This window comes from Balearica regulorum, chromosome 1 (genome assembly GCF_011004875.1).
Source record: "Balearica regulorum gibbericeps isolate bBalReg1 chromosome 1, bBalReg1.pri, whole genome shotgun sequence".
Taxonomy (NCBI): domain Eukaryota; kingdom Metazoa; phylum Chordata; class Aves; order Gruiformes; family Gruidae; genus Balearica; species Balearica regulorum.
Genome location: NC_046184.1, coordinates 137,892,360 through 137,916,925, shown reverse-complemented (window position 1 = coordinate 137,916,925; position 24,566 = coordinate 137,892,360). Strand labels below are relative to the sequence as shown.

The 24,566-nt window shown below is 40.8% G+C and overlaps 1 protein-coding gene across 6 annotated transcripts in view; it reads left to right on the top strand.

Annotated features, from left to right (window-relative positions):
* Positions 1–24,566, top strand: part of SHROOM2 (shroom family member 2) — a 132,991-nt gene that overhangs the window by 101,221 nt on the left and 7,204 nt on the right. Inside the window, exons 1-7 of one of the 6 annotated variants that reach the window (XM_075776633.1) lie at positions 6,010–6,287; positions 10,792–10,852; positions 12,579–12,656; positions 13,591–14,349; positions 17,976–18,527; positions 19,424–19,604; positions 24,176–24,448. In XM_075776633.1, coding sequence (XP_075632748.1) covers positions 14,258–14,349; positions 17,976–18,527; positions 19,424–19,604; positions 24,176–24,448 — 1,098 coding nt within the window. In that variant the 5' untranslated portion in view covers positions 6,010–6,287; positions 10,792–10,852; positions 12,579–12,656; positions 13,591–14,257. Of the gene's footprint in view, positions 1–5,571; positions 5,658–6,009; positions 6,288–10,791; positions 10,853–11,234; positions 11,295–12,578; positions 12,657–13,590; positions 14,350–17,975; positions 18,528–19,423; positions 19,605–24,175; positions 24,449–24,566 lie in introns of those variants that run through there. The other 5 variants (XM_075776602.1, XM_075776639.1, XM_075776624.1 and 2 more) reach the window with 5 other exon arrangements.

The window sequence follows — 24,566 nt, the reverse complement described above, 5'->3', positions numbered from 1 at the left end:
ATAAGGACTGTTATAAAGGTTGAAGTGCTCTTTTTTGAGGGAGATTAATTACTTAGTCAAAGGGAGAAGAAAACATGCTTTTTATGCAGCCAGAACATACCAATTTGGTTAAAGTAATGCTTCAGATATCTGACTTCCTAACAATAATGAATTCCCATGTGAAAATGCCTTCTTGCATGAAGTTAAAAATAAAATATAAATTGCAGGTTTCCCTTTCCAGCAAGTTGTGTGCAACTACTCGTTGTCATCTGGAAGAAGTGCAGGAGAGCTAACGTGCATACTCACAGGCTCTTAGCTATTAACAAAAACTTCACAAATGTGAGCTGCTGAAGCCCTTTCTCTACTTATATTAGCATTTCTTTATCATTAAGATATGGATTATTGAGGCATCTATCAGGCCGTTCTTTTTGCCAATGATGTCATTGTATGTATCATATGGACTAATAGATGATGTAGTACAGTCTTGGGCTGTTTCAAAGTTTGTATCTTGTCTGAAACTGGGAAAACACTTCTGTGGCTCTTCCCATGCATAGAGAGGCACCAAAGGAGAGAGTCCAGCAGCATCTGTTGATGCCACCTTTCATCTTCCTGAGATTTCTGTAAATACTTGCAAATAGTACAAGTTTCATTACTATGAACTATGTCTTTCCAGTGTACATAGGTTTTTGTGTATGTGACTGACTAACAACAGATGAATAAATATCACACTTTTAAACAGTGTAACGTTGAATCACAGACTGGTTTGGGTTGGAAGGTACCTCTAAAGATCATGTAGTCCAACGTCCCAGCGTCAGGGACATCTTTCACTAGATCAGGTTGCTCAAAGCCCCATCTAACCTGACCTTGAACACTTCCAATGATGAAGCATCCACAATGTTTCTGGGCAACCCGTTCCTGTGTTTCACCACCCTCACAGTGAGGAATTTTTCCCTAGTATCTAATCTGAACCTTCCAGCTTTTAGTTTAAACCCATTACCCCTTGTCCTGTCACTCCATGCCCTTGTAAACAGTCCCTCCTCTCCATCTTTCCTGTAGGCCCCTTCAGGTACTGGCAGGCCGCAATTAGATCTCCCCAGAGCCTTCTCTTCTCCAGGCTGAACAACCCCAACTCTCTCAGCCTGTCCTCACAGGAGAGGTGCTCCAGCCCTCTGATCAGCTTCGTGGCCCTCCTCTGGACTCGCTCCAACAGCTCCATGTCTCTCCTGTACTGAGGCCCCCAGAGCTGGACGCAGTACTCCAGGTGGGGTCTCACAAGAGCAGAGTAGAGAATCACTGATAAATGAAGGAAATTGATGGAAGTTTATTCTTAAGAACAGTCATGCTAGGGCAGGCCAAAGGTCTACCTAAGCAGGTTAGGTTTTCTTTCTCTGACAGAACAGTAGCAGATGCTCAGAGAAAATGAAAACATGGCAAACCCAGAGCCATGCTGCTGTATATCCTTGCCCAGCCTCTGCTGATCTGCAGCTAAGAGGTGCAATCCTAAGTGGTTAACAGCCCTTGATGAGTTTCTCTTTTAGAAAAGTGTCTAACTGGTTTTGGACCCACGTTGACTTTTGACAATGCTGATGTGTTGTGAGAAAAAGCCTCTCTTCTGTAGGGACAGATGGGGTGTCTCCTTTGTGAAAGCTGTTGTATGGCTTTGCCCGTCCTTATTTTCTTCTTCTGTGTCTTTGCACATTCTCATATGTTCCTTTTGGAGCAGTGGGAGAACTGCAACAACATTAGGGTGTACTGTGAATTCATAAAGTAACAGAATGTTTCCTTTATCTTGATTTTTTTTTCTTTTTTTTTACTGCTGTGGAGTACAGAGATATGTTCATAGAATGGTCTGTGAAATCCAGATTTTCCTTCCCGCATAGCAGTAATTTCAGTTATACATCATTGTATGTTGCTGAGGTATAGGAAAAGCTATCCTGTGGGTTACTTTGTATTTATTAAATCTGAATTTCATCTGTTGTTTTATAGCCCATTCACTCAATGCTAAGAAATTTTTTGCTTGTGTCTTTATTACTCAGAATAATTTCCTCACAGCAGCAACTGTTGCCACCTTCTTTTTCACCCCTTCTGTAAATCATCTAGATCCAACCACTTCTGTTAATCTGTTAATCATGTGGTGATGCAAGTGAGGATTCTGTCCCATGGCAGTCAGTTTTTTAAGAGCCTCTGGTGAGGATAATTTTTTTTTAGAATCTTCTAAAAATCCAAATAGTCTGTCATCCAAGATCACTGTTGTCCATGTGTGTAGTGACTCTTTCTAAGAACAGTAATGCATCCAAGACACAGCTTTTCTGCACAAGCCCAAATGATTCTTTGTCATTTTAACACACTAGTTAGTACAGCTGCTGAATCTTTTCGTATAATTTCTACTCGTTTGCTTAATTTAGATGTTAAGTTTATGGTTCTGAAGTTCCCAAGATTCACAATTAATTTTTTTTTTTACTTTTGCTCTCTTTCTCCCATTCTCTCTCTTCAACACCCTTACACCCTCCCTCCCCAAACATTGCATGTGTCACTTGGCTCAAGCAGTTGCCCAAGTGTCAGAGGAATGGGTGGTTGTACATCACAACTACTATTTCAGGAATTTCCTATGGGAGTTTCAGGTGATTATCATCTAATCCAGGTAACTCGTGACTACCCACTTAATGATGAACAGCATCTCAGAATAATTCCCATGTAGCCTGTTTGCTCACAGAAACGTGAAGGGGATGCCATGTCAATTTTCTACTGTGGCCTTCTTTCTTTCATATTCTTACACTATTGTACTTTCGGCCCTATAATCTGTCTGGCCAGATACCTGTGTTTGAAAAATTTTCCTTTTTTTGTTCTAACACCTTTAAGAATTTGTACCTCAGCTTTTCTTTTTAATTTTTTTTTTTTAATTTCCATTTATACATCTGTTTTGCTAGAATAGTTTGGGATTTTCCTCATTTGGGTAGCACTTTAGTTCTCTGGTGGATGTCCTTTTAATTACTGTTTAATCCAGCCTTTGGAGGTGACAGATAGGAGGGAGGAAAAAGGGTGGTCTTCTGGGTTTTTTGGTAGGTGTTATGTATTTTCTCTGAGTTTCATATATGGTATCTTCTGTGGCATGTTATCTCTTAGCATTATACCATCTGGCTTGTTCCTTTTAAAAATATTCCTCTCATGTATGTAAATGCCCTTTTCAAAATTAAATACCACAGTGTGGATTCTTGATCTTTCAAGAATGATTAATCTAAATACATATGGCCACTGGCACAGGGTAGCTCTTCAGTAGCAAAGTTTTGAACCGAATTCTTCTCATACCTCAGGATCAAGGCAGGAGTTGTGTGATAAATTGTCCCACTTGCATTCTTTTTCATCCTTCTGTTGTCCATTTTAAAACTTCCAGGCTGCTTGAGCTGAGAGATGCGTGCTTCTGCAAGAGCATCCCAAATACTTTTTTTTTGGGATATGGGGTTGGTTGTGGCTAAATGAGAGTGCTAAACCTTGCAGGCTCCTCCCGTTGCCTTCCCATTCCTCACTCTCCCAACAACGCTGAGCCCAGCGCTCAGGTGCATGTCCTGCAGGTGTGATGCTCCGCGCTGGCTCACCAGCAGCTGCTGGATCCCATCAAATGGGTTCTGGACTGTCTCCAAAGCCTCTGCTTGGTTTACAGTACACTACAGTAATGTAGCCTTGTTTCTCCCCCATCCAATTTGCTCGTTTCCCCACACCCTTGAAGGGTGGCTTCTCCCTCTGCCTTTGGTGAATTTTGAATCCCTGTTTCTAAACTTGAGGATAGCTACCCCACCTCACCTATCCCCTTTTTTTCTACTTCCAACTTCTTATTACCGAGTGAAGTTCCTTTCACTTAATTACTGCTGGCACATCTGTTCTCCGCTGTGCATGCAGTGATGGCTAGGGGTATGCGAGGCCACCATGGTCTGATAAAAGGAAGTGTCGGAGGGTAGTTTTATGGAAAGTTTCCTCCTCTGCCCCCAAAGGTAGGTGTTACCAAATGTGAGACACTGGGACAGGTCCTAGACGTGTTTCTGAAAGTACTGAAACTGTGGGCAGGTGAGAGAAACGGCACACAAAAAAGTTTGTGGAGAGAGAAGCAGAGATAGTTTTTTGACCATTAGTATATTTTTGTGTTCTGGTTTAGTTTTACTGCTTTCCCTGAAAGAGAATTAGAATGAAAACTGTCTAAAGACTCACTTTTTGTTGCATCACTTGAAATCCAGCTATCTTCTTGTGGCTATTTTAATGATAACAGTTGAGTAGGGAGATTAGAGATAATATAAGATATGGTCTCCAGTGGTTAAACTCATAAAAGCATCATATGCTGATGTATTGTAGATTTTATTTTCCCCTAAGTTACTTGATGAAAAGCATCTTTGGAAATAGGTGACTGATTTGTCTCCTCAGTGCAGCAGTTCATATATTTCTAACATATGGAGTGGCTTTACGGTGTTCTGGTACTAAAAGCTAGTCTGTTAAATGTTCACCTTCCACTATAAGCCCTTAGGCAACAGGGGATTATGATTTGCTGTCACGCAGGAGACTCTTTATGCCAGTAAATTTGAGTAAAGTTTTATGCTAAAAAGTAACGTTACAGCTATTATTACTTCCATTTCTCTGCCTGGGCCAACTAGACTTGCTAAAGTCTGTTAACCAGTCATGTTGTATTATGTAAACAGGTGAGTTTTCTTGAAGTTGTTCTCTCTCTATCTTGAAATCAAATAAACAGCTTTGGGAGATAGAAAAATTTTAGGGGAGGGGATTAACTGGATATCAGCACTGTATCATAATATCTAACCACTGTATATGATTTTACATGTAGTTTAAATAACATTTTCCTCTTAAAATGCTTATCTTTAAAATTATCTTTTAACACATATTAAAGCCTTATCCACAGTTTCTCTATTAAGTCTTTAATGTGTTCTTGTAGAAAAATTGAAAGGAGCATGAGCTTTGCTCTGATGAAGGCTACAATGCCTTTGGTTTCTAAAGATGGAGCGTGGGGGTGGTAATTTGCTCATGCAGCATGAAAGCATTTAGTTCTTTCCCTGCAGAATCTCCTGCAAGAGAGCGCCTGTACACACAACACATGCAAAAAAATTCAAGCTGGAGGGCTGTTGATGAAAACTCTCCTCTAAAATTAAAAGACTTGGTTATTTGAACATTGTTCAGAAAGGACCCTAGTAACACTGATCTTTTTAAGTAATTTTAAATATTTAAAACTTGCTGAACTGTTGCTGAAAAGCGAATCCTGATTTTCACAAATGAAGGGAAAAACTCTTAAAAAATTAAAGAACTTTTAAAATCTTTTTTTTTCCTTTCTTTTTTTTAAATAACCAAATCCAGGGGATGGGGGAAGGGAAAAGCTTTGAAGTCCCTGAGATCTTTTCCCTGAGGTCAGAAGTTTCTGATGATGTAACATACAATACAGACCAAGCCTTCACTTATCAAGGTTAAAGTTGACGGCGCTTGTATGAACTTGTCAATCATAGGAAGCAGGCAAAAACAAGCCAGCTGTTGTGAGGCATGGCTTTGAAAATCCTCTGTGTTACAGTAAATGAGACACAGAGGTTGAGACAGATTCAGTTCTGCGAGGCTTTCAAACTGGCTGGCACATATGTAAGGATGCAAAGCTCACATATCCAATGAATATGGGTAAACAGCTGTAAATCCCGGTAAGATCGTCTTGTCTTTAGTGTTAGAGCGTGAGAGAAACAGCTAGAGGCGTGCACCTTAATTACCTTTTCCTGTCAGTTCAGAACAGAAATTTTCAGTATTAATTCATACAGTATTTCTTTTGTTCTCCAGGTCTTTGAGTACAGGCTGCATCTTCTGTTCTTATCAGCAGAAGCTACAGTAGCAAATCAGGAACGATGCAATGCTTAGTACAGGATTTTATTTTGCTTAGTGTAATCGACTGCTCTGTTCACTGATGGGTTGGGAGAATAGGGGGAAAACGTGAGTTAATTCCAGCTAAGATGCTCTGTGTGCATGTGCTCGCACACGCGCGCTGTTTTTAGCAGCTTTTGTTTTCACAGTTGGCATCATGCACACTGGAATTAGAAGGCAGTGCCTTTTGAAAATATTTGTTTTCTGGACTGAGGGCTGCAGTGCCGTTGTTGTGGCTCAGGGTGCCAAGCTCGGGGTTCCTCTCGGCTAGGGGTGGTGCGAGAGCTTTTCATCTTGTCGTTTTCCTGGCAAGCCTGTTACTGTGAGTGCGGGCTCGCACGAAGACCTTTTCCACAGCAGCAGGAGATACTAGCTGGGAGTGTAAGAGAATTGGATGTGACTACTGGAAGCAAGCGGTGAGTGTGGCTCAGAGTGAAAAGATGGCTATTGAAATGTGTGCATATGCATGCTAATTAATTTAAATAACTGGTTTAGGATTCTTTTTTTCCTTTAGAGATGAGCTACGTGTTCATTTTGGTGCCTGCCTGAGAAACCCAGGTGACCTAGCTATTATTCACAAAGTGTTTCATTTTATAGTCTCTGTTCTGTTACTGAATTTTTGTTCAGCTGCAAGCAGCTGTTTTCGGTAGTAATAGCAACAAGAAAATAGCAACAGCATATCAGGGGAAAAAAAGTATAATTGTAAAAAAAAAAATCAAAGGAGTGGCAACTGGAATGTAGGGTTTGGGTTTTTTAGTAAATTGACAAAACAATCGTTTTTCTTTGAGGTTTTTTTAACATGACTCTGATTTCCTTGTTAGCAATGTTGGAAAGTATTGTCTTTTGTCTCTGCAATGGTTGCCATTTGTGTAATACGGTGGCTCTTGTTATACTGTTGGGATATTCTGATGATTGAATTCAGTGTGTAAGTACAGAACACATTAACTGGTTGACTTAAGTGGGCAGAAGTCATTTTAATTCCATGCAGGCAATCCCCTGTGTGCTAGGACAGGCATGCAATAGATAAAGCAAGTAAGAATACAGCCATAAAAATTATTTTTTTTATCATTGATTTTTTGATGTGCAGCAGAGTGGAGGAGGGGCTTTTATTTTCTGAACTAAGGAAAGAAAAACATCCCTCCCTCTGCTCTTTCCCACAGGCTTCTTCCCTTCTACATAAAGGCCCCTATGCTGTTACAAGAAATTTAATTTTAATCAGATTTGATATTTACAGTGGGCCTATGCATTGTGTTGTTACCTATGACTGACTGGCCTACATTTCATCCATCAACGTATCTTTGCTTATCCACTGTGGAATTAGAGTGGGTTCATTAAATGTACTTCTCATTTTCGTGGGGACAGAGGTAACGGTTTTAGAAAGAGAAAGAATGTGAGCTGAAAACCATTGCTGTGCGTGTTGCCATGCAGGCAGGCGAAGAGAGAAATTACGGGGAGATCAATGGACTGGCAAGCAGTGTCTGTTATCGTATTTCATTCTGTGATAAAGCCAGGTGATAATGCAAGGGTTGTTAAGCTAGAGTGACATTTTGCTTTATCACGTTGGATGCAACGACCAAGCTGTATTTAGTGTGACTGACTAAACAGATAGCTACCATTAAGGTGCAGATGACAGGCATTCAGAGACAGAATTGGAAAACCAAGACTCACATCACGATAAATAGGTTGTAGTGTAACAGTGATGTGCTGTGGGGTATACTTTGTCAAATGACTTTTTTTTTTTGAGAGAGAGCGAGCGAGCATGCGTTCTCTCATCATTCAGCGTTCTTTATTCTTTTCATTTTAACGCATGCTTTAGTTTTAAGAGCGTTTGCTTCGGTAGTCTTTCTGGGGTGCTAGTTGCCATCATCTGTCTCTTGAGAGCAAGGCAGTAAACAGCTTCTTGGTAGTGGCTTACGTGCTGTGCCTCTTTCTAGAGTGACTCTTAGAGTACAGCCATCGTGGTGATGAAATGATCTGTTTTCTGGAGGGTCCTTTATTCTGTGCATTTGTCTTTGAAGATTTCTAAGTAGTTTCGTAGTTGAAGTTCTTATCTGACGTCTTTGGAATATGCTTCATGTGCCACTATATGGTGGATAGTGCATGCTTTACTGACTCAGTAGTCAGATGCAGTGCTCATCAGAAAAAACGGACCACTGGTAATATAATTGCCCTTGTATTAGATGTCCAAATTGTGGTGTTCCAGTGTGTCTTGGCATTGCAATAGTAAAATCAGTTTGAGGATTTCAAAACCTTTGGGGTCCTGGAGCCTCTGAAAGAAAAAGCCCGTGGGACTCAGATGAGGATTCAGATACCTAATAGAAGAAAGTTGTCTGCATGCAAGTGAACTGCTGACCCAAGTTACAAGCATAGCACTCTTGGGCTTGATTCAGTTGGCTAAACACAGCTGTCTAGTGAGACCTGAGATAGCCCAGCATATCCCACTTGGCTTCCAGCTGCCACCTCTTAGGGGAACTGATGCTTTTGAATCCTTTAAGTTTCTGAAATGGTGTAAGACACCTATGTTTGGGTAACTAAATTGATTCCCTGGTCAGTGAACCCAATGTATGATTTGCTTGTAGAGACTACGTTAGGGTGAGCTGAATTTATTAGATTGCATTGACTGTATCATTATGGATTAAAATGTGGTATTAGACCTCAAACTTTTTCCTATATTTCAAACAATCTTACCCTGTGCATGCTTTTCTAACTTTGTAGTATCCTGTTGTGGCCTCAAGCAGAACTGTACTGGGTAGAAGAAAGTACTCTTTATTTGCAGACTGTTGCAGAAGTGCTTTTGGATCCCACTGTGCCAAGCGCCAGGCAAATACACAATGAAAACATAGTTTCAGCACATAAAGTTCACAGCTGAAAAAGTAGCATATAGGCAATGGCTCTGCCTATAAAGAGGGCAAAACATCAGCAAAGACTGTGTTTCACAATTGCTTTAAGCCACATAATTACCTGTTTTGAGCCAGGTTGGTTTCTTGATCCAATTTTCTGTGGGGCTGTACAATCCCTACTGCTAATACAACGGAGAAAGCGGGAAGACAAAATTAGAGTGGACTAAGGAGGAGACTGCCTCTTTTGGCAAAATATCTGCATTTAGATCAGTTTAAAGGGACTGCAAAACTGTGGCCTTGATTATGGGGAGGTTATTGTTATTGTAGGATGAGTGCTTTTATGGAGGAGTCTTAGTCAGGTATGAAGGCCTTTTTCCAATGTAGCTTGTAGTGTTTGAGAAGGAATTTAAGCTAAATCAGAAACAGCCACTCCATTTGCTCTTTTGCCAGTAAGTTAGTGCAGGACATGTTGTTGCTTACATAACCGTACTTATATTTTATGGTGAAACTTTAGCATAGAGGTCAGGTCTTTAACAAATGATACATTTTTTAAGTGTTGGCTAATGCATTTTTGCAGAGCTTATCTAGTCTGATGTTTTAAAGTTGGAGTGTCTTGTGGCACTGTTTGGCTTGGCCTGAAGTGTTGTCAAGAAACTGTAAATCAGATAAAAATCAGACACATTGAGTTGATCAAAATGACTTTCATTTATTGAGATATGACATCCAATCAGATCATTCTACTTCTGTCCAGATTTAGTCAAATCCTGAGTATGGGGCAAAAGAAGGAAGTGGTTTGGGGTTGTTTGTTTATGGCAAACAAAAATGTTGTCCTTTTGATAGGCATCTATATGTAATGATTCATTTTGGTAATTGTTCGTTGGCTCCACTGGCAGGCTCCTATTAATGTGTGTGTGTATATAGCTATCTATCTCTCCATGATTTAACTTACTTGTAATAGCTTACGCTGTTATCTGTCCCTGGTTTGTTAGAATAGCCTGGCGTGTTACTGCTGGGGGGGCTGGAGTGTCTGGACCGGGGAGGAAGCTTGGTTGATTTCCCCGGCTTAGTGTTTACTTGGCCTTTAGATTTCAGTCATGAGCACGTATGCCCCAAGCTAACGGAGCCAGAAGGAAACCGAGCGATGTGCTTGTCCATCTGGGTAGAAAATACTTATAATACATAGTGCCATTATGGAGATAAACATTTCCACCCCCACAGTGGTAAGCGGCGGCGTTGTGTTTGGTGGCTGTGGCCATTGCGCGGAGGGTGCAAGCCACAGAGCAGAGCTCCTCCCGAGCTCACCTGGCCCAGGAGCGCACAGCATCTTGTCTCTCTGCACGGACCTCCTCTGGGAGAGCTGAGCCCTCCTCTAAGCGAGAGCTTCTTGAAAACACGGAGGACTGTTTTTTGTAATGAAGCCATTCCATCTTTTATCAGTTAGCATATTTTGGGTTGCTGCCCCCCACCATTTAGATATGAAGGCTCTTATACTTAATTCCCTTTATATACCTTAAGCACCAGAAGCAGGTACAGTAGAAAAGACTCATGTTAACCTCCTGTGTACTAGACTCACCCTTGCTGAATACCACTTTGTATCAACAGCATAAATCTGTTGATTACGCTTCCTCTGCAGTACAGGTTAAGTGAGCGGTGTAAGTCATCTGACAGTCAAAGCTGTAACGTCATCGTGTGCCAAGGATGGGGAACATGGTGTGAGCTTTCCCAGTTCTGTTGTATCAGGAAGGCTCTTGCATTTGGGTAGTTGTGGCATTTTATCATGGGGATGGGGGAGCTTTGGGTTTGAAGATACCTTAGAGTTTAACGTTTTTGATGATGACTGGTTTGTTATCTAGAATAAAAGTGGTGATTAGGTCAATTGTCATCTTTTCAGATGATTTAAAACTGTTCTGTCTCTCTCAGTGATGTGTGGTTATAAATTATGAGTTCCTTTCAGTGGTACGTTATCCTTGTATAATCCTATGGGCCTCATTTCCCAAATAGCTATATTCTGGGAAGTGCCGACAGATTTAAAGTAGCTTAGTGGACTTCTTGGTTTGATAATAATGTAACACCTTTGCAGGTTCTTGCCACTGTGTTCTCCTGGGGCTTGAAGCTTGCTTTCTTTTCCTCCTTTCTGAACAGTAAGCTCAAATCTCTCCAAAGTAATGTGATAAGCATGTTTTGCATGAGAACCCACTCACACTGAATGCAAACTAGCCTCAGTGTTGATTGTAGCCACCTTTCCTCAGACCCATTTTCTGTGGCACTGAAAAATGTTTGATTAATTTTGTGAAAGGTGTATGAAGGCATGTATGTAATCTCTGAATTTTATCTCAGTGTTTGCAAATGTAGCATCTCTAAATTTCTGTGCTGTGATTCTTTATTTCCTTTTACTCTATTTTGACAGGACTGCTAAAGCATTCATTGCTTCTGAGCCAGGGTAATATTAAAAAAATTTGGTTACATGCTTTGGATATGTAAACGTGTCAGATCGGTGGTATAGTCTGTCCTGTTTGCTTCCAGCAGCACACCCACTCCTGATGTGCATGCGAAGTTCAATGTATACTTTGCAAACTGGCTGAGGTAATGCATGTAATTTATGTCTTTGCGACATTTTGTGCCATGCCCTTGATTCTTCCGTGCACTTCAGTGCAGCTGTTATACCGTCTTATGTTATGGCTTATGTATGTGAAGGTGAATGGAGAGGCCTGAAGAATTTTTTGGCACAGGTTAACTAGGAGAAAAATGTGCTCTACATGGGTTATCTAGACAGTGAAAAATGCCAATTTAAACACAATTTTCATACTTAAGGCCTGCAGTCTTCATTTGGTAAATATTTCCATGGAAATTAGTGGAACTATTTACAGACTGGTTCTGCTTACACGGAACTCACTAGGGTAAACCAGCTGACTCCAGAGACACCATGTAACCAACTCTGAATAGCATTGATCTTTCTGGCCTTACATCATTTTACTTAACAAAACTGTCCTTCGTCTAGTGTTAAAATAAGAGTCAATAAATACTGTTTTGTAAAACAGAATTGACTCTGAATTTGTCAGATGACTTAAAGTTGTCTGAACCTGTTAGGAGCAATATGAAGAGATCTGAGTTTAAACAATAAATCAGCTCCTCATTCATGTTAAATTGAAAATTTACCCATTAAAATTGAATGTGAAAATTCAACCTTTCACATGAGAGAGAGAGATAGATATTGTGTATGTGACTTCAGGAATTAAATTGTGAAAAAGCCATCTCTCTTGGAAATACAATGCTGTTTTATTACTGACATGTATAAAATCAGTGTGAAGTACAATTATTTAAAATCCCATACATCAAGGCATCTTAGGACAATGTCCAGATTTGTTCCATAAGTGCTAAAACATCACAGATCCGATGACTAAAAAAATAATAATTTTGAATGTCATTTGATCGTACGGGTGTGAGAGTAGAACCTGGATTTAATCAGTTGGCTTCCCACAATGCTTCATTTTAAAGATTTGTTTTAATTAAAATAGTAATGCAGTGTGTAATTGCTCCAAATTTTTTTCTTCTTGAATTTATAATGGACTTAACCTATTACTTATGTGCTTTTATCTCAAATTTTGTTTTCATATACACCGATGTTAACAGCCTGTAGAGTTACTCTCAAAACTGGTACAGTAAGGTTAATAACCTGTTTAAGTTGAAAATTCAAGTTAACCTTACCTTACAAATAGGCTGGGAAAGGTGCCTCTTTCACAGTCCCCTCGAACGAAAGCTTAGGCAGCACATGTCTACAGGGTTACTATTTCCAAATACAGAGACAGCGCTGTCGGTGCCACAAATTTTATTAGCGGCTCTCTGAAGTCTTTTACTTCTCTATTGCAGCTGCTTTTCTAAGCTCACAGTGTCTCTTCAGCCTCCTTTAAGCAGAGATCAAACCTGTGTCCTCTTGGAGCTCCAGAGGTACTTTTTTTTTTTCCTGCCTTCTGTTTCTTTCCCAGTTGCCTTTATCTGGTGAGCACAAATGCACTACATGTCTTGTGGCAAAGCACAAGCCTGGAGCTGCGAAAGCCCTGTTTCCTGGCTAGAGAAAGAGAGTGTAAAATTGGAATAAACCCAAAAATATTTCTGTCTAAGATAAGGCCTTTTTGGCCATTGTTTGTAATTTGTGCTGACAGGGCAAAAGTAGTTCAAGTTTAAAATAAGCCTGACTGGAAAATACTATACTTTCTCAATTTCCTTTTCTGCCTTTTTTTCCAGGAGATGTTCATTTTCCCTTTCCCAGATTTTTAGCTTCAGCAAACATTTTGTTTGCACTAGTTTCATTTTTCACCAGTTATGCCAAAATGCAACCTCCAGATTCATAATTAAAGTTTATGGTATTCAATTCACATTTAAAATGACACTGGAGTATTAATTTTGGACTTTTTTCCCTGCACTATATTATTTTCCGCACTTCATTGCTGACTCTGAAACAGAGAGAGAATTAAATGTTAGTATTAAGATATTAACTGCCTTCTTGAGGCAGTTCGATTTTCTACCAACATTTGCGTGTTTGGCTGTGCTACGTAGATCAGCGCTGGAGGTGTGCCGTGCATTTGACTATGCCATGCACGCCGCAGCGCCTCAGGTTACCCGAAGGTTGTGTCACATCCTGTGGCGCTCCGTACCCTAATTTAGCCTGACATTATGCTTTGACTCATCACTTCAGATTAGGTACAGTGTGTGTACCCATACACGAGAGGATGTTTTTGTGCCGTACAGTTACCGTAAGTTGGAGGAGTCGGTGTGAAATGTTGGATGCGATCTTGGTGTTCAGGCTTCCTGGATCGGTGCGGTGGCCTTGCACCTAAGGAAATAAATCAGCAACCCACTAATGACGTGTTCTTCTCTCTAGGCAAGCTGACACAGGGGCCCTGAAGGAAAACCCACGGGAGAAGAGGGATCAGCTGTACCAGAATTTAGGCCACAAGTGGAAGACATCTGTCAGACCTTTGCATGCGCGAGAGCCTACAGTTCTGCCTCAGGAGAGCCGGGGGAGGTCTGGGACATTACCTAGTGATTACCGATACTCTCAGGAAAACGTGAATGAGAAGAGCAAGGATTGCAGCCTGCCTCATCTCCCCTGCTCTGAGCCACAGGCCTTGAACGAGAACTACTGTCTGTCCCGGGGCAAAGGAGAGGAAAACCATAGGGTAGAGCCAGCGCTGCTGAACAAGAAGCGTGGACCTGCTCCTCAGAGGCCGCCGCCACCTAAAAGAGATAAATACAGGCGACCAGATAATTCTGCGCCATCGCTCGTCACTTCTTCTGAATCTCTGCTGGTAGTGCCCAGCCGTCCCTTTCCATCCTCGTCCCCAAGCTCTGCTGAAGTATTTGCCGGTCCCTCCTCTCTCTGTCAGAGTCCTGCAGCTTCCAATGGAAAACTGAAGAGTGCTAATCCACAGCAGCTCCAGCAAGCATCATCCACGGAGAATGTTTGTCAGCACTTAGAAGAAAAAACAACGCACCTTAGGTCTGAGTCTGTATTATCTTCCAAGTATCGGTATCTTCAGAAACCTGGCATGGAGACATCAAGGTCCCCTTCTCCACAGTTTGCACCACAGAAGCTCACCGATAAACCTCCTGTGTCCGTACAGGATGAGAACCCAGCCAGGTACTAGATGTAACTTCTTTGCTATTTTATTAACACTTTTTTCCAGTGAAACCTTATTAATGGTTGATCTCTCTTTACTGTAAGCACATCCTTTGGGTTCATTAAGCATGAGCCATCTCAGCATGTCCTAAAGAGACCTAAGACTTGTGTGAAATTCCAATTGGTGCCATTAATGTTCTTCAGCTGGTCTGTGGTTTCTTTTAGTTGACTGATGCTGCTCAGGTGTTACAGCTGGTAGTTAGTAGAAAATGAAGGGGATGGATTCAAATGGATTTTCCATTGTAAGTCTAGGCAAATCAGAAGATACCCTGTCATCGTTTCCCCCACCTGAGTCTGTATATGGATATGAATCAGTGTAGGACAAAGCAGGTGTGGGAAGGGAAGCTGTATCCTTTGTGAGAGCAGCTGTTTTGAAAGCGCACACAGTAAGGTACACTGCCAAACCATGGCTGTTTTCATGTTGCTTTTACGATGAAACATGGCACTCCGTGTAGTCTGCAGAGGGGGCTACAGCAGTGTTTGTGTTGAGATGGGCTGAAGATTCAGCAGGAGCTTGTCAGTCCTTTCCCAGGCTAGAAAAACTCAGAATTAGACAAACTGACTGAAATTGATTGCTGTGTCTGTCAATCAGTTGATTGCTATGTCTGTCATATGCTGCTAATATCAGAAAAGGTTATTCTCCCACAAGATAACAAATGCTTCCAGGAAGCTCAGGAATCTTAGTTTTCATAAATCCTTCAGCACTGTAATTCATGGTTAAAGAATGAAAACAAAATCTCTGAGCTGAATGAATGCAGAGGTTGCTTCTGTGAGCAAAAGTAGTTGGAATAGCTTTTCTGCACTGCAATGTAAATGGTTGAATAGGCTCAATCATGCTGTTTTCCAGTGTGCCTTATGACATAGAAAACATGAATTGCTTGCTTTCCTAAACATGCCTTGATGTTTTTCCTCTTGTAACCAGAGGAAGAAAATGACATTTCATCCTGCGGTGTTTTTAACATGAAGTAATAATACAGTTTACTATGAAAAGGGCAACATGTCATGTGAACTCTATCTGTGCACAAAGGTAGATGACAGTAATGACTTCCTTAATGTATTGCTTTCACTTCCTTAATGTATTACTTTTTGAATAGACACTAAGGATGCATAGAAAGCTAATTGTATTTGTCCTTTCTTTTTACTAGGTTTTAATGTGGAAACGAGCACTGAGGTGTGCCTAATTATATGCCAATATCTGAATGATAATACACTTGCCCTGCAAATCTTTTGTTAACGTTTAAAATTCTTAAGCCCAGACAGCTCTTGTTTGTGCACAATGTATTGTCCTCAGTTAATAATTACATTACTCAATAAAACAGGTATGACAAGAAAGGAAAGACATGTGGGCAATACCTCTGAACCTTCTATATGGTATTTGCTATATGGTGTTTATTTCATATGAGTAAAATATGTCAAGTAGATTTATCGTAATATGCAATTAATTAGATTCAATTTATTACTTCTGTTGGCTCCTTGCATATGAGCTTTTGGACATGTCATTTTGCATGCTATGGGCAGCTAATGTTTGATGACGGCATGAGGCTGTTTACTCTTCTTTAAGAAAGGTGTCTTGTTTATCAACATGATAAACTGAGTGTGTGTGCAGGGTTTTAGGTAGAACAATGTAATGTGGGGAAATACTGGCAGTGTGCAGAACCCAGCTATTTAGCAATAATAAAGATGAAAAGAGTGCATCAGTAGATGTGCATCAATAGATTTCCAGTAAACATACACTCAGGTTAAGGAGTGACTGTGCTCGTGGTTGGAGTAAAGCTTCATAATGGCCACAAGCAGAGTTGCTGCAAATCAAAATTTCATGCCACAGTTCCACAAATGGAAAACCTTCAGAAATCAGGAGGATAGCACCTGGTGTTGAACTGTCTTTGCTCTGACTGAAATCAGTTGACTTAGTGATGCCTTAAGTATCTGGAAAATCTTTTACTAGGCTGAGAGGAATGTACTTAGAGTCTCAAAACAGATGCCAGGCATTTTAGGTAAAGAATTGCAGTCAGCTCACTTCTTCCAGTTGTCCCACACACACTTTTGCATGCATCTTGTATTTCCCCCAAACTCAAAAATGCATTCCTCTCCACAATCTGGTGAAGTCCAAAAGGTGTGTGGGCTTTATTTAAAAACAAACAAAAGAAAGGGGCAGGGGCAGTTGGCAGGCCTCTGCCCAGCTCCGCTGCAGGCAGGAGGAAAGGCAGGGAGCTGGGGCTGGGTGACGGACACAGGAGCGAGCTCTTTAAAATGACAGTTGCCTTGACTGAAAACACCCCAACCAAATGGGAATGGGAAGGGATTCAGCATGGGCTGCAAAACCTGCCCCAAAAGGTGGATCAGCATGCCAAAGCATGTCCGCAAAGCACTTGAGGAAAGTAGATACCTGCTGGGAGGCTGTACGTTCATTCAGAAGCAAATACACCCTTAAAATATAAGATAGGACATCTGAAAAATACCAAGTCAAACAGATTTTGCTATTCCCTCCAAAAGAAAAGTCCAGCACAATAAAGTATAAGTTTATTTTTAAGGGAAGTGACACACCCACACTTAGAGGAAAAGAGCCGTAGTATGTCTTGCTCACTTATCTGAAAGGCGGCAAGCTGCCCAGCCAGATGAAACCAGATATTTTAGCTAGTAGGCAATGTTCCTTCACTTGCTGTAGAGCTTCCAAACCCACATTATGACAATAATTTTAAACTTTCTGCAAACTCAAACCCACCAAATTAGTCTTCAGTTTTTTATATGGTTTACAGACAGTACAGATGTTTCAGTAATGTTATTTAACATGTTACTGTCCAATTTAAAAATCTAAGTTAGCCTCCTCTTCAAATAGCTTGCCTTACTGAATGTCCAAGGCAGTACAGAATTGTTGCTGTAAGCTTCACTTAACAGGAGGCTGTTTTGTCTTAAGTAGAAAACTAGGACACTGTGGTGGGATCTGTTTATTAAACTTCTGTATCTTGTCTGAATTTTCACAAATACAGATTACTTTTTTTTTTAAAATCAGGTAATTATGTTTTGAACGATTTCCAGGTTTTCCATGTGTGATTGTTATTTTTGCAGCTCAGCAAAGACCTAGCCTGCAGGATGCTTCCATCTGGTCTGTTGTCTCTTCCCTTGAAAGAGCTGGGAATTGATGTGAGGGTATCACAGACTCCCCAGGCAGCTAAGTTGCCCGTCAGGCCAAAAACTGAGGCCGCTGTTGGATCGGTGTGAGGCAATGAGGTTGAGGTCGAGGCGTATTTTCCTCTGTATGTGTGGCAACAAAGGAGTAAAAGGTGGTTTGGCAGCACTGCCTCAAATCTGGGGCCTGGCTGCTGAGATTGGACCCTGACGTTCCATGGAAACAAACATAAATCCTGTACCATGAGTATTGTGCAAGGCTGATGTTAGGATTACTTACAAATGAACTAATACTATTTAAAATGTGCGAGCAGAAAAGGAAACATGTAGATTTAGGGTTTGAGATACAGTGCAAAAAATATTCCATTACCTTTCATATTTGGACTTCCCTCTGATTTGCAGATAAGAATTGAGATGAAAGGTTCTTCCATTTCTAAAGGTGAATTTTCCTTATTTTCCAGAATTGAAAGGGTTATAGACAACAATACTACGGTGAAAATGGTTCCCATCAAGATAGTTCATTCTGAGAGCAGTGCAGAGAAGGAGAGTCGGCAAAGTCTTGTCAGTACTATGGAGCCTCCTGCTTTACCCAGTGGTTTGGAAAAGGACCAAATTAAAACCCTCAGCACTTCTGAGCAATCCTATTCACGATTCTGTGCTTACACCAGGCAAGGTGTAGAGCCAGAGCCAGAAGCCAGAACCAAACCAGCTGACCCTCAACCAGCTGAAGAACCTGGGAGCAACTTGAAGGACAGCAGTGCTGCCACGCCAGCAGTCAGCTACGTAAAGGCCAAAGAGAAGACCTTTGAAGACTGGAAGTCAGAGGAACTAGCCAGAGAGATTGTGGGAAGAGATAAATCTCTAGCAGACATACTAGATCCTAATGTGAAAATAAAAACAACAATGGATCTGATGGTTGGAATATTCCCTAAAGATGAACACCTCCTAGAAGAAGCTCAGCAGCGCAGGAAGCTCATGCCAAAAGTTCCTTCTCCAAAAATTTCGGAGGAGAAGTGAGTATTACTTTCTGTAGGCCAGTGGTTCCTTACAAGCTGCTGTCCAAAGTGTGTCAGTTTTCCTGAGGATCTTCTACTGTTGAGGTTTGGGGCTTTTCTAAGACCTTTCCATTAGAATTGCAGTCAAATGTAATACTGCTACTGATAGATACTACTAATGACAGAAAAAGTACAGTGGTGTTGTACAACCCTGAGACCTGGTTGAAAACTATTCATGTGAGAACTTAAGGAATAATTAACTTCTCCCATTTCATAGTGATTAGATATGTTACTGAGATCATCCGATCTAGTAACTGGATAGAGAAGGAACACTATTTTAGCCTTTTTTTATGTGATAAAAATTTACAGAGACATCTTGAAGTGAGGCATGAGGCATTTCATGGAAGTGAATGAGAACAAAGTAAGAAAAGATTTAAATTCCATCCATATTGATATTCTGTGGGTCTTTTTTTTTTCTTGATATGAGTTACCAAATTAAGTTGTAGCATTCTCGAGAAGTCCTTGTCTAATTCCATAATCAAAAAATAAATACTTAAGTTGTAGTATCCACATCTACAGTCTGAAAGGATACTCTCTGTGACACTGAGGTCTTTGCACTACTTAGTAAAATGTAACTTTAAATTTTTCTTCCAGCTGAGATATCTTAGATCCATTTCACTCATTGTAATGGTGAAAGGTCTTTTGCACCACTTCAGTTTTAGCTTTTGGTGGGCATGTGCTGAGTTCACACAAATTTTCTTCACAAACAGTACTTATTTATCCTATTTCCATAGGTAATGGCTTTCTGTAGAACCCCCTGCTTGCTTGGTGAAACGATGGCTTTGAAAGATTGTCCTTTCTTTACAGCAATTAGGGTGTCAAGGCAGTTAATCAAAGTTTTCACTTTTTACCAGGAAAGAGGAGCAGAGCACACCGTCTGCCATCTCCCTGACAACCAATTCTACTTACTACAGCACATCTGCACCAAAGGCAGAGCTGCTGATTAAAATGAAGGACATGCAGGAGCAGCAGCAACAGCAGCAGAGCGAGGATGACTCTGAAGATGAACTGGACCATGACTTGTCAGAAAAGAAGGTAAAAGACACTTCTAAAAGTGTAATGGAAGGCTCTTGGTTGTGTGCATTTCATTAACCATGAATTTCCTAGGTAAACACCCCTAAATAAAAGACCTTCTAGATGTACTTGGAAAATCAGCCTGGTTTTTTGGGGGAAGGAGGGCGAGCGGGGGCAGTGTTAAGTGTCGAACTGTGAATTTAGGAACTTCGTATTAGGTGCTTTTTGCAGCTTGATGCATGTTTTGGAAGGTCTCAATGTACACACACACACACACCCCCACACGCACCCCTCTCTTTTTTCTTTCTTCATTTATTTTCATGAGCAACAAACCACTTTGCCCTCTATTATTCCAAATTCCCAAATTAATAATAGTAGTGGTGGGAGATAGCTAATCGGCTCGGTGGATTCAGTGTAAGTTGCTCATCACAAGGGAGGCAGTCTTCTCCACTCTTGTTCATCCCCATCCTTTGGTGTTTTATTTCTGATCTAAGGTCAACATAATCCCCTAGGTATTAAAATGATGATATAATGACATTTCTGTGGTTTGAGAAAGTGTTGTCCTGTGTTGAAATCATCATACTCATCTCATTAGTGATTTGACACAAATTATTTTAATCATAGTTCCCAGTATGGATAAACTAGAGGAAATGGTCTGTTTGATCCATTAAAGTGATGTAGTTTAACTCTGTTTACTTAAGCCAGTAATGCAACGGTGTGCAAATCTTTTCTGTTAAAGTCAACTGTCTGCTTAATAATAACTGCCAGGGTGCATTTGGTAATCCAGTCCCAAAGAAATGTCTTTTAATTAAATATTAGGAATATATTTAGTTGCTAAGAATGAGAGATTCCATAGGATATTCCCACCTCTGGTTCAGTGCAGGAGTAGATGCCACTGTGTTTGAGGGGGCTGTAGTGTTTTCTGTTAGCACCCTGGGTTTTTTATCTCACTCAGCCTTCCCTCCCTCCCTCTCTCCCTCTCTCCCTCCCTCTCTCCCTCTGCCCCCAGTGCATGATACAGTTCAATACAGTGTACGCTGCCAGGGGCACAGTGGGGCTGCAGTGGGAGAGCTGCCCTTGCCCTCTTGCCAGAGAGCAACTGAATCCAACAGCTGTACTACTTAGACAAATTAAGGATTTCACTGCATTTGGAATAGTTTGGTTTCATGTGGTGCCACACGTGATGGTCACGTTCATCATTTTTGCTAGAATTAGTTTCCTTCTTGTTAATTACGGAGGGTATGTATGGGAGTGTTGAAATTAAACCTTTCTTGTTTGCCCAACAAACTAAATAATAAAACTTTTATAGGCAAAGGTGCCATTTATTTGTGTTGGTATCTGTTAACAGGAAAATCACATTTACTCTTTACGTACCCCTCCCTCCCCCCAGCTCCAGTATACACCACTAATCGTATGAGAGAGGAAGTATTTCATGAAGCGCTTTTAGCAGAGCTCCCCATCTTCTTCTCTGAATATACACATTGTTGTAGCCACACACACATTGCTGCTTACTTCTCTCCTCGCTCTTCCACATGCGGTGAGCACTAAGTTCAGTGGGCTTTCATCTTGGATCTTGTCAGAAATGGTGTAAAACTTGTGGTAAGTGGGTCAAGGCATCTTTATAAAAGAACCAGAATATATAACTTGGCCCAGCTTCACATATTTGGCAACAGTCTAACAAGGAATCGTTAAGGACCTGAACACTTTAATAGCACACTTTATGACTTCAATTATTTTAGAGGAGGGATACGCCTAGAACCTGTTCCTTGATTCTTAGAAATCGGTCGGTTCTGTTACGAGATATCTTAATTGCAGTCCACTGTGGAATGATTGTAATATTTGTCATTCTCTGCTCTGCAAACCAAAAATGTGTGGTGCTTTTTTTTTTCCCCACTCTCTTTTGAAATAACTATAGGAATTTCATGTAGAGTCATTAATGATTTATTTTTAAATTTGAGATGATCCCTGTATTCCCAGCTAGCAGGAAAGAAATGTGTGTGTCTCATGCACTGAATTTAATGTAGGTTTGCCACAATTATAAAATATTGAACAGATGTTGAAGACACTACAGGAGTGTTGTTTGTAGTAAGGAAAATCCACATGTGACTGAGTAGGAGGTGTCCCCTTTGCCTTTAGGAAAGTTTCAGCAACTCCTGAAGAGTATAAAAATAATTGAATACCAAATTTATTCTGCTTTTAGGCCTGAACATCATGTGAAATGGAGTGGTGAGGTGAGAGCATTTACATAAAGCATGCCAAGCAGTGAACCACCTGAGCAGCACTGCTGAGCTACTTTCTGTCTTGCTAGTCAGATCAGCAAGAATTACTGGAGAAAGATCAGGTTTTCTTGTTTACTGATACAGAATTCACAGCTATAAATTATTCATCTGCCAGTTTCAAGATGTAGATTGGAGCTCTTCTGGCTCAGTAGATACTGAACATAATACAGGTTTTCTGCTGGTTGGCAAAAGCATGCAGTGAGCTCACAGCTGCTGCATCCAAAGGCTGCTTCATCTGGGTAGGAAGCAACCAGTGATCATAATCCAATTCTTAATAGATATGATAGTCTTAAAGAGTACTTACGGCCTTCTCACCTGCAAAAACAGTCCTTTAGAGGCTACCTTCAGCTCCTTGGGGACATCTAAATAGGATGCTACTGGAAAAATGGCTTTTTTTTTTTTTTTTTTTTTTTTTTTTTTTTTTTTTTAGAAACAGACTCTATGAGAGCGCTAATCTGGATTGTCAGACCACATTGGTAAACGTTGAGCAATCATACAGCTTTTTTTCATTCAAGAAAGTCACAGCACAGCTGCAGAGGTGAAAAACTCGAGATAGTAACATAAAGCACAAGAGTATCCTGTTGTGTTTCGAATGGTAAAGCAGCAGCATTGTGCATGTGCATGTTATCTGAGGGAAATGAGAGCGTAGCACTGTGACCTACATAATCCAAATCAAACTGCATTTGCATGGAGAGAGGCAGGGAGAAAAAAATCAAATCCTGCAGATTAATCAGTCAGTAAAGCAGGCATCTGTAGAACTGCTTACTACCTTAATCTTTTGGGCACCCAGACTAACAGATAACCCAAATCCAGATTAACCTGGCCTGAGTATATTAAATCAAAATGGAGAAACTGGTCTGGATAATCCATTTGTTGAATTTCTGCCTTCAAATAGTTTGTTACATTTTCACATTTTCAGGATGCAGTTGCTTTCTTTTTTTTTTTTTCTTTCTTTTTCTTTCTTTTTTTCTTTCTTTTTTTTTTTCCCCAGAATAAATTGGCAGTGACTGTTCAGTGGCATCTGAGAGTGGTAGCTGCTATCAGTATGTTTCTTGGTAATCATGAAGGCTTGTAATGAGATTTGCATTTAGAAAGCAGAGTTCCTAAAGAATGTCATGAGTAATTTTTTTTTCAACAAAAATTGAAGGTGTACTGTGGAAATAATGGCTAGTGTAAAAGATGTAATTTTCATTTAGAAATTGCACTGGCGTGTATGTTTAGAGAACACTTTGGGAATTTTTCTTACATAAAATTAGCTGAATACTAAATAGACATCTACCTCTGAATTAGTGAGGCATTTTTAGGGTGTGATTCATCTCATGGTAGGGTAGACGACTAGCTGAACTGAGTTCCACCCCTTGTGCACAAGCGAAAGCTAGTGGACATGTAAGAAACAAGCCCTCTTGCCCAAACACAGAGAGGTGGCCAGGCAGCACGGGTGGAACACAGGGCAGTGAGGGAGATCATCTGGGTTCTTGGTCTGGCTCTGCTGGTGATGCACCTGACACGCTTTTTCAAAGCCAGGGCATGTGCATCCCAGGCAGTGGGGGGTTATACTAGAGAAACTCCCACAAACTCTGGGTGAGGTGGTATATTCAGCTGGCATAGGACAGTGACAGCCAAAGGTGCTTCTTTGGTCCTTTGGCAGAGCCACTTTGCACAGCTTTGCACAGGGCTGCTTTGTATGATATAGAAATAGATTTTGTTCCCTGTTCTGTGCCACAGGGATTATGATTTCCCTACAGAAATGTTGTAAGGCAGCGTCAACGCGATGATTTTCTGAGAGTGGAAGGACTGCTATTGGAGGGATGTTAATATTATGCAGAAAGGAAGAAAAAGCTAGACAGTGCCCTAGTTTTAACTGCGTCATGTGGAAAATACAGGATTTTTTTTTCCTGGTACTGTTTATCTTCCTAAGTGTAGCTCTTCAGAAAGGTATTATGGACCTGGTGTTTAGAGAGAAAAGGATGCGCTGTACTTTATGCTGCCCCATAGCAGGCTTTGAAGCTGTTCAAAGAAGCAGCAGAAATGCTTGCTGGGGGGTGGGGGGAAGTCCTTCATCTTTTGCTGCAAAGGTAAATTGCTTTAATGCAGTTCTCAGGATGTAGGTCTATGATGCTCAGCTTGAACCTTTGAATCCAGAGGTATACACCTTAGACATATACTTAGACGTGTATTTTTTTGTAATGCACTCATTGTCAAAGCCACATGGGAGTTTCAGTGTATTAAAATGCTGGATTTCTGATATGACTTTCAGAATTGGGGAAAAATGCACTAGTGCTAATAAATTCTCATCCCCTTTATTTTCCACAGCAAGAACTTATTGACAGCATTAGTAGGAAGCTGCAGGTGCTGAGGGAAGCACGGGAGACACTTCTGGAAGACATCCAAGCAAACAATATACTGGGGGAAGAGGTGGAGGCCATTGTGAAAGAAGTCTGCAAACAAAATGAGTTTGACAAATTCAAGATGTTCATCGGCGACCTTGACAAAGTGGTCAACCTCCTGCTGTCACTATCAGGTCGTCTGGCCCGGGTGGAAAATGCCCTTAATAACCTGGATGAAAATACCTCTCCGGAAGAACGGGTGAGAAAGGCCAATAACAGTATCACTGCATTTAGTGAACCCGGTGTGGGGGTTTTTGCTTGGTTTTGTTTATCTAAATGGCAGAGTTCAAGATGAGGGATAGTGAATGGATGAATTT